The following is a 10,328-nucleotide window of genomic DNA, read 5'->3' on the forward strand; positions in this document are numbered from 1 at the left end:
GTACAGGATATACGTAGGAGTAAGGAAGAAATACATTCATGCGAGCTCTGATTCTTTATTATTTTCTTTACCTCCGGGTTCCCTAGTGGTGGAGCGTCGGCATCAAGGGGGATGGATGTCTCGTCAGAACTCTTTGAGTTGCGGTTCGGGTAGCTACGCGTAGTCCGTGGCGCTGAGCTATGCGACTTCAGTACAAGCGGCGGGGCACTTGGCAATGGCGGTGACCGGCGTGTGTACTCCACGCCCTTGGAATGGTTTCCTGACTTGCTTGGAGGTGGTGGAGGAGTTGAGCCACCTTTGTCGTTCCTGCTGCCGCTCGTCGAGCCTTCAACATCTCTCGATCCATACTTCTTTGACTTGTCGCCCCGTCCCATGGTGTCCTGATGATACGAGTGAAATAACAAATATAAAGTTAGCAGGAGACAAAAGATGCAAGTTTATCTACTGGGCATGCACACAGAACGTGCAAAGTCCAGGCGACGCATTAGCTTCAGAGAAGAGATAACAAAATTGTACCTTTTTCTCTTCCGATCGGATGTGTTGTTGGCGATGGTCAAACTTGTGTGCTCTTGGATGCTACCCGGGGTCTCATCTTTATAGCAGCTTAGATGATACATACATGGCAAGACGTATGCAAGAACCCTGATCAGATGCGGCAAGGGATTGCATCGATGGGGAGCTTTGGACTATGTTGAGGACTTTGCTTCCTTGTACGAAGAGTTGAAGTGAACTTGCCTTGTATGAAGTTGTCCGACGTGCTTCACCGTATCAACCTCAACTTCAAGCTCGGCACGGTAATGTACATGAGACTGGGCTTATTATCATATGTGTAAAGTTTATGCATGCAGGTTTAAAAGAAAATATAATAAAAAAGAGGGTTGTGCATGTACGTGACAAGCTTGCCTTGCACTTGGTATCTGTACGCTATGTACGTATTCGGGTATCTCGGCCGGCCGGCAAGCCCGCGTGTATATACCCGAATACCCGCAGTACTCAAACCAAGCATATACGTGTACCTGTACTTTAGCCCACTCATATGCTACCTAGTCTTTGGTTACCTTTTCGCATGCACACGTAAGGTAGTATACAAGCATGTATTTTTGGTAGATTATACGCGACAACCATGTACGCATGCGTACATACTTGAGTATTCGCGGGCCAGCCAGCAGGCACACGTATTGGTCCAAAAAAAACAAGAGGCAGGTCCATCTGCAGTCGGGTAATCACAGGTACGCAAGATGTTTTCCTTTCTTTTTGCAGGCTCAAATGGAAAGTTTCTAGCAGAAGGAAGGTGTAGAAGCGGCATTGGGATTTCCTTAGCTTACGCATCAACTTGGACGAGGAGCAATACACAATCGGCAAGTCTCCAAAATTTGGAAACAAATACAAAAGGAAAGGTGACCTACCGAACGAAGCAAGAGTACGGACCAAGAAATCTCACGTTTCCTTTCCTCTACCCCAGCCGGACGCCTATATATAGAGGCAAAGTCTCAACATTGGGGAGAAGCAGCAAACCCACGAGAGAAACTCATGCACGCAGATCTCACGCATGACAAAACCCAAGCACAACTCACGCAGGGAGGAGACGCGCACGTTGGCAGGAGATTGGCGACTCGGCGTACTCTCATCCGCGCAAAGAACTCCGATGGCGATGGACGCAAAGGTCATGTTTCCGAAAGGTGAGACTAATGTCTAATTCTTTTCTTTTGTCTCCCCCTTACATCCAGCATGCATGCACTACATGGAGAGTACGTGCTCATCGCCGAAGACAACGCTCGTTTGATCCCGCTGCCGGCACCGAAGAGGACTTCATCGAACAAGGAGACTACACCAACATCGCCGGATCTTGTCCACACAAAGCCCTTCATCGAGTGCAGACGGAGCTCGCCAACGACGGGGCCCAACCACGCCTTTCTACAAAGTCACCTTCCTCGGCCCCGTGAGGCAGCGCCTTTGTCTTGGCGGACCACCGAATACGGCGTCTGACCAAGACGGGGTGCACCCTTCATGGCATAAAGGTTTCAGCGTACAGTCGGCATGATCCTAGTCTTGGCAGACCACCGAATACGGCGTCTAGCTGAGACATGGCATCAATCACTCCCCTCAATGTCATCTTTCTTCGACCCTGTGATGTGTTTCCCTTATCTTGGCAGACCACCGAATACGGCGTCCAGCTGAGACGGGGAGCACCCTTTCACTACAAGAAATATGTCAACTTGTGACCCCACTATTGGTCACTGAAAGGTCATTGATTTTTATTTGCGACCTTTTTTTGACAAAAAACAGATGGTCAAAAGCTGGCAGTCGTAAACTGAAATTAACGACCTTCTCTATGAGAAGGTCGTGGAATTCCACGACCAAAACAAAAGGTCGTTGATTCTATGACCTTCTGTTTTGGTCGCTACCTCTCTGCCCAGGCCACGTTGGATCCGACGTGACAATCTGACGTGGCAAAATTGCGACCAATTGAAAAGGTCATTGATAAGATTCAGCCCGGTCCAATTAGGTGTCTATATGGGCCGAGCCCATTAATTCAGCTTATTTATATATATTTTTCCTGTCAATTTTTGTTAGCTTCATGGGCCAAGCCCAATATTGTAGTCTTTTTTATTGTTGGGCCGTGGCCTTCTAAAATTGTTTGGGCCATTATATTTTGGAGATGGTCCCATCAATCAGATAGGTCCCACTTGTCATCATCTCACACATTGAGCCCACTTGACAGAAATTTCAAAACTACGCAGATTATTTTCATAAGTGGGTCCCGCGAGTAAAGTTTCCATTCCACACGTTTTCAAATCACATACATAGTCAATATTTCAGACGAAACAGTACAAATGTAGTTCATCAAATAAAACTAAGTCTACTACAATCTGTATATAGTGTATTACAGCCCAAATATGCCTACTATTACAATATTTACAGTCTAAGGCTCTATGCTGAGTAGGGCTATACGGCTTCGAACTTCAAATTTCATAGACCTGGAGCTCCTGTAAAAGAGTGAACACATAGGCTACCAGCATTAGAGTCGCTATTATTCCTGGAGTAGATTTGCAAACCACAAGGTTCCGTGTACAGACTATCGAAAAATTATATATTGAAAGAGATCTCATAGAAATGTAGATTTTTTTGGCCAAATATATGATAAACCAACATGTTTGTGATGCATCTTCACAGAACCACAAGAACACTAGATATAATATAATATGATTCCAGAAGTATAATGCTAACCACAAGAGCATCAATCAGCAACAGGTATATAGCTAGCAAACTATCTACTAGACATCATCGACACTTGAACCATAACATGCATGTCCAGCAAGGAAACAAAAAATGGGACAAGTACTAATGTTGGATAACATGTACAGGAAGGCCATCCAATGGTTTCAGCCACATCCTAAAAAACCAGCGACACTCTAATACTACTAATTACCAGCAGCAAATAAAATAGCCAGATGAGGCACCGGCACTTGATCATCGACACAACAGTCGGCAAGGACTCAACCACGGCGCAAAAAGCATCAAAATCCTAACTAACCCATGAAACAGAGCATGGTTGTAGCATAGCAAAGGGAGGAGCTCACAATGGTGGTTTGCGTAGCCGATGTCAAACAGCCTCCGTTCGTCGCTTGCGAGCACCATGCACCTTGGTGCCTTGCATACGGCCTCCTTCAAGTCTGCGAGAGAAAGAACGAGGTGAAGGTTAGTCGCATCAAGGATGCTGCTGTTCTGGGTCAAGCTAAGTCAACAGCATAAGAGATTTTAGTCAACAAAAATTAACATGTGAACATCTTGCACAATAGTAGTATAGATTGTAGTAGTAAGCATGCAAGGAAACAAAACATGGGACAAATATTGGTAGCAACAAAACAACCAGGATATGACAATAGCAGTAGTATAGATTGTAGTTACAGAAGCACAAGCATGCAAACATGCATCTCATCCCAACCTAAAACTAGAAACAGTAGCAGCCATTCATTTTTACGCAAGTGTAAAACTAAACCATAGGCACTGCAGCATTTGCTAAACTTGTCAGCTAAAGAACTCTTATCTCCAAAGGCCTGAAAGAAGATTACATAAGCACCAGAACACCCTAACCACCACCAATTCTCTTCATAGTTGATCTGATGTAAAAAAGTAAGCAATATGATACAGCAGCAGGCAAGTAGTATATATCACTCATGGGCGTATGGGGCGAGGCGGAGGTAGTTCATGTGCTCGGTGCACTTGCGGATGGCGTTCTCGGCATATATCTGGGCGCCGTCGGTGTTGCCCTTCTCGATGGCCTTCTTCACCTTAAGCTTCTGTCATTCAACATATAAACATATAAGTAAAGTACACTAATTCTAGAAGAGAAAACACAAAGCAATAAAGGATAAATGGACCATTTCCCCACAATTTTTTTCCTGATTCAAACATCTACAGTCCAGCCACTGATGTCTTAAGCATGTATTGTTGGTATGACCACACATGAGAATCAACTTCAGAGAATAAAAATCACATTTGCTCAAATTTGCTCAAATTATGCAAGAAAATCAAGGGCCCCTGCCCTCCCACTTTCCTAGAACAAAATGAGTATATGAGCAGCAGCTATATAGGACTGATGATGCATGTAATACCTGGGAAAGAGCCACCACCAGCAGTTTGTTATAGTAGCAGGGTCAGTGAACTTTCCAAATATGGATTCAGCAAATGCATAGTGAGTTCACTTGTTAATTAGCTAGTTGAGTTCTACTGATAACCTACAGAGCAACTAAAATTGTGCTGCTATATATAGACACGCAGCGTAGATGAGAAAAATGGAAGACATGAATTTGATGCTATCTTGAAAGTAAAAAAAAACTATATTTATCACAACTTTGAAAAGTAACTAAATAGTGCAATGGTATAACATTTGATACGGCAACCAGGAAGTGGTACAATACAAATGCTGATTAACCAAATTACAAAAGAGTTCCCAAACATTTGGTGCTCACAGGTAGAACTTAAGAATCATTGGTGAATTACTAGTGCAATACAGAGATGCTGAAAACATACCCAAACCCGTTCAAGATTTCCGCACATTTTATTTTTGCAATGTTTTCTATGTAAAGAAGTTCTTTTCTGCAATGTTCCAGCAAACCAAATGAAAGATGCCAGTCTCACACTATGCAGAATATGAACCCGCGTGAAATGCAAATGAACAGATGACCCAGTACCTGCTAGCATTTGTACAAGACCGAGATAATGTGATCATGCGTTGGACAAGAGAAACTATTGACAGCGACCTCATAGCACAAAATTCAGCAGACCAACAATGTGTAAGGCAAGACCATGGCAGGGATCTAGTTCTCCCCCAGCAGAGTCCCTTTGGAGCCGATCAGCTCCCCACACTAGCAGCTTCAGGATGCAATCCAAGTCCCCGCTGCGAGCCGCCAAATGCACGGGGTGAGGGGGCGCCATGACCCTGACGATCAGCCGGAGGTTGCTTCTCACCACAAGTACCTGCACGTATCACTTGTTGGAGTTAGTTCTTTTCAATTAATAAATTCTTTTAGTTGAACAAGACATGCTCATCCATGATGCAGTCCAAGAATACATGTATAAATCATTGCCTGAACCATACATGTACGCATCTCTCTCTCTTTCTCTCTGAAATTGAATTGCCCTCTTACTTTTTTCCTCTGTTCCATACATGTACACACATGTTAAGTGAAACCCAAGGCACTCCAAGCTACAGGGACGTGTTCAGATTGGAGTAGCCCCAAACTGTGGCAAACTAAACTAGCAGATTGGATTGATTGGAACTTCAAAGGCCTGCGGGGGGCGATGAGCGATACTATTTCATAATTACGCTCATAAGTAAATGGTCTACCTACAGTATTATCCTTCCAGCATAATTAACAAAGGAAGACACATTTCTACTGTAGCGATCGCCAAAGGTGACTGATTTATCATGCAAAACCCAGTTTCACACGCTAAACATCAAGCATTACAAACAGAGCAAATAAATATTGATGTTGTGACCACCTTGACCAGAAAGGCTACCACCTGGTGTCCACAGCTAGACAACAGGGCGGAAAATCACCAACAGGGCGGAGATGCACATGTAATTTAGGATGTGGAATAATACTGGCGCTGACAATGTACTGTCGTCTCACATTATATGTGTGGCATATGCTTTCAAAACTATGGTCAAATAACCATGCACATCTGATAGTTCCAGTGAAAAGAATATATGCAAATTGAGCAACCTGAGTGTAGATACACTACAATTTCAGATACACTGCATAACATCTGCATGGATCCAATTTGCAGGTCATTCCAACAACTGACAGGGAACCAAAATAAAGATGACAGAATAAGTTGAAACTTGTAAAGTTGAATATTCCCCAATACTCAGCATCCCACGAATGCAACCAAGCTTCCATGTACAGTTCAGGTTCAGACATGATTATATATATAATGACCAAAGTAAACTCTGCAGAAAACATACTAGTCCCACCGATCCTAAACTCCAGGAAGTGACCCAACAAATCACCTAATTAACACAGAAATTACTTCACTTTTATCCCGTTGACATCAACAACCCCGGAAATCCTAAATTTAGGCGGTCTCTCAAGGTCGCTACTAGTAAAGATGGACATGGCGAGTCCTAGCGGTCAAAGAAGCAGATCTAGCGGGGCAGTGGGATGTGCAGAGACGATGGAACCTTCTTGAGCGCGAGGCGCTGTAGCTTGGGCAGGTCCTCCTCGAGGAGCTTGGCCTTGGCGCGGCGGATCTCGGCGTTGAGCGTGACGACCGTGGCCCGGTTCTTCCCCTGCTTCGCCGCCTCCGCTTTCTGCAACCAAACAGATCAGATTCAGACCAGGGCAGCGGGGGTAGGGCGCGGAGAGTAGGGTACCTCGACGCACTGGGAGATCTCGGTGTCGACGGAGCCGTAGAGGCGGGCGAGCGCGTGGAGGGTGGGGCGTCATCGATTGTTTCCCACGTCATCGATTCATGTCACAACGGATTCCACCAATCAGAATTCAGCTTATGTTTCTCTTGTAGTTTTTTTCCTCTTATTTAGGGCAAACATTCAACATATTAACCATTTATAGTTTGTTAAAATGAAATAATATTGTGCACATGTTTGTATGTTGTGATGACAAATAATGTTGATCTAGGGAGTTTTCGTTTTCATTGCACAAAAGAGCCGTTTTCTATTTTTCAAGTGCGCGAAATGGTTTTTTTGTGAAGACCTACCGTACATCTATTGCAAAATTGGATCAAATCATTTCCCTAAAATATTAGGCAATGTTTAATGCACAATTGAACAAATGGTTGGGTGTCAAAAGTTTTTGATCCACCTCTCGTAAAAAAGACAAATTTCCGTCGATTCAGCTGGAAGCGGGTCAAATTTGAACTGTAGCTACCTCGTAGTTTGCTCTTTATTTTTTCAAAAATCATTTCTAAGTACATAAGTATCTATTTAATCAGAGAAACATCAAAAAATTTCCAAGATTCAACATCTAGCTAGGAACGGTCATTCCCGTCGTTTTGACCGCATTTTGAAACGGGCATAAAAAATTCAAAAAAAAACAAAAAATTGCAAAAACTTCGCATTGTGTCATTACATGTGACCAAGTTATCAAAAATAATAATAAACTTGTAATACGGCAATTATTTTAAAAAAGTGTTCACAGAAATGAGCTATCATCTCTGAAGATTCATGGCTTTCAAGCCAAATGATCAATCTTATGGCCACATTCATGACATAGTTTGTTCAAATGATCTCATATTGTGCACAAGGGTGCATATTGGAATGGCAAACAATGTTGCCTAAGGGAGTTTTCGTTTTATTTGGACAAAAAATCAATTTTCAATTTTTTTAGTGCCCAAAATGAGTTTTTTTGTGAAGGACCTACCATATATTTGTTGCAAAATTGTACCAAATCAATTTTCTAAAATACTAGGCATATTTAATGCACAATTAACCAAATGGTTGGGTGTCAAAAGTTTCGATCAATCTCTCGTGAAAAAGACAATTTTCCGCCGATTTAGTAGGAAGCAGGTCAAATTTGAACTACGGCTGCCTCATAGTTTGCTATTTATTTTTTCAAAAAAATCATTTCTAGGTACAAAAGTATCTATTTAATCAGAGAAACACCAAAAAATTCCAAGATTCAACCACTAGCTAGGAACGGTTTTGACCGCATTTTGAAACGGGTATAAAAAATTCAAAAAAACAAAAAAATTGGAAAACCTTCGCATTGTGTCATTATATGTGACCAAGTTACCAGAAAAAATAATAAACTTGTAATACGGCAATTCTTTTTAAAAAGTGTTCTCAGAAATGAGCTATCATCTCTGAAGATTCATGGCTTTCAAGCCAAATGATCAATCTTATGGCCACATTCATGACATAGTTTGTTCAAATGATCTCAGATTGTGCACAAGGGTGCATATTGGAATGGCAAACAATGTTGCCTAAGGGAGTTTTCATTTTCTTTGGACGAAAAATCAATTTTCCATTTTTCGAGTGCCCAAAATGAGTTTTTTTTGTGAAGGACCTACCATATATTTGTTGCAAAATGGGACCAGGTCATTTTTATAATATATTAGGCCATATTTAATGTACAATTGACAAAATGGTTGGTCGTCAAAAGTAGCTATACACCTCTGGTGAAAAAGACAAATTTCCGCCGATTCAGTAGGAAGCGGGTCAAATTTGAACTGCAGCTGCCTCATAGTTTGGTCTTTATTTTTTCCAAAAATCATTTATAGGTACATAAGTATCTATTTAATCAGAAATACATGGTTTGGTGGCGATACATTGAGGTTTGGATGGTGGCCCAGGGCCCCAACTCCAAAGCGCGTAGACTCGCATGCCCGCCGCGTGGTCACCGCGTGACCGTGGTGTTGCCACGTGTTCCGGGCGGCCTAGGCATGTCTAGTGGGTTGGGCACTCCCCTGATAGGTGTCAGGAAGAAGGCAATAGAGGAATCTCACAAGGAGACTGAACTGAGCTCAAACATGAATTAGCACCCAAGTGTTTGATTAGTGGCACGAGAAATGCACATGGCCAATGGGCCTGAGTTTTGGCTGAGGATGATCATCTACTGAGGACACTATGTTGGAAATTTTGCAGCTCAAATGGAGGAGCCTAGGTGTCACTTGCTTTGCAACGTACCACACTGGACAGAAATATGAATGTTGAAGCCACACTCACATGTATTGTTTAGATGGGGCTCAAATTTTGTGGAGAGCAATGATTTGGGAATATAGAAGATGTGGCAAAAATTCAGCTCATTAGGATATGCCTAGATAGTACTTCCTTCACAACAGTTCAAGTTGAACAAAAACTTTGGAAATTTGCCGAGGTAGATTTACCAGGCAAATGGAGTTGAATATTGTCATGAGGCAATGATTTGGATAGTAAAGAATGCCCAATTTTTTTGGGAATTTTGGGAATGACAGAAATATAGGTTGCTTCACAATCTAGGGCAAAAATTGACACATGGACATGACACATAGGCAAAACTGACAAGGTGGCGCCTAGTCATAGAAATCCACCACAACTTACAAGGTTATGACTATCTATATTGGTCATGACCAGCTAGAAATAAGGCAGCGGATCAGTGTTGTCTACTTTGTGACCATTTCGTGTAAGGAAATTACGACCTTTCTGACCAAAATGGTCGATATAGTTTAGCGTTTGGAGCCCCCGAAAAGCTTTTGACCAATTGGTCTCAAATGGTCATAGATCTATGACCAATTCTTCCAGGGTCCACTGCCAGAAGGTCACTAGTTGACATATTTCTTGTAGTGTTTGTTGCACAGGTCTCGTCGTCATATAGGCGGCGTGCTCCTTGTCTTAGCAGACCACCGAATACGGCGTCTAGCTGAGACAGGGCATCAACCACGTCCCTCCATAAAGCCATCCTTCATCGGCAATGTTTTGCTCTTGTCTTGGTGGACCACCGAATACGGCGTCTAGCTGAGACAAGACGCACCCTTCGTTGCAGAGGTCTCGTCGTCATACAGGCGGCGTGCTCCTTGTCTTAGCAGACCACCGAATACGGCGTCTAACTGAGACAGGGAATCAACCACGCCCGTCCATCATGTTACCTTTCTTCGGTCCTGCGACGAGATCCTTGTTTTGGCAGACCACCGAATACGGCGTCTAGTTGAGATGAGGCATCAACCACGCCCCTCTAAGACGTTACCTTTCACGGCCTCGTGAGGCAGAGTCTTTGTCTCCGCAGACTGCCGTAACCTCGGCGTCTAGTCGAGATGAGACACCAACTACACCGGCCATGCCGATGCAAGCGTGCGTTGGTTTTACACCGACGACAGTCTCCACAAAA

The 10,328-nt window shown here is 43.2% G+C and overlaps 1 protein-coding gene across 7 annotated transcripts; it reads right to left on the reverse strand.

The window, feature by feature from the left end:
• Positions 1-2,745: 2,745 nt before the first annotated feature.
• LOC109754051 (uncharacterized) lies at positions 2,746-6,997 on the reverse strand. Of its 7 annotated transcripts, none has more exons than XM_040399086.3 (6): positions 6,891-6,997; positions 6,689-6,817; positions 5,310-5,481; positions 4,177-4,301; positions 3,582-3,674; positions 2,746-2,987 (listed from the first exon to the last, which is right to left on the reverse strand). In XM_040399086.3, the coding sequence occupies exons 1-4, from the start codon at positions 6,951-6,953 to the stop codon at positions 4,294-4,296; spliced, it is 372 nt and encodes a 123-aa protein (XP_040255020.1). In that variant the 5' UTR covers positions 6,954-6,997; the 3' UTR covers positions 2,746-2,987; positions 3,582-3,674; positions 4,177-4,293. The 7 variants fall into 7 exon arrangements, 6 of the variants coding, with proteins under 6 accessions (XP_040255020.1, XP_073364717.1, XP_020168565.1 ...); XM_073508616.1 differs by having other exon boundaries at positions 5,196-5,481; positions 6,891-6,996; XM_020312976.4 differs by having other exon boundaries at positions 3,582-4,301.
• Between the last annotated feature and the right edge of the window lie 3,331 nt (positions 6,998-10,328).

Source organism: Aegilops tauschii, chromosome 2 (genome assembly GCF_002575655.3).
Source record: "Aegilops tauschii subsp. strangulata cultivar AL8/78 chromosome 2, Aet v6.0, whole genome shotgun sequence".
Classification (NCBI taxonomy): Eukaryota; Viridiplantae; Streptophyta; class Magnoliopsida; order Poales; family Poaceae; genus Aegilops; species Aegilops tauschii.

Bases quoted from the DNA above. Each gene is read 5' to 3' on its own strand.
- LOC109754051 (XM_073508616.1), bottom strand. From the start codon at position 6,953: ATGACGCCCCACCCTCCACGCGCTCGCCCGCCTCTACGGCTCCGTCGA. The intron at 6,818-6,890 runs GTGCGTCGAGGT...GTTTGGTTGCAG, and splicing joins GTCGACACCGAGATCTCCCA to AAAGCGGAGGCGGCGAAGCA. The intron at 5,482-6,688 runs GTTCCATCGTCT...TGATACGTGCAG, and splicing joins AGCGCCTCGCGCTCAAGAAG to GTACTTGTGGTGAGAAGCAA.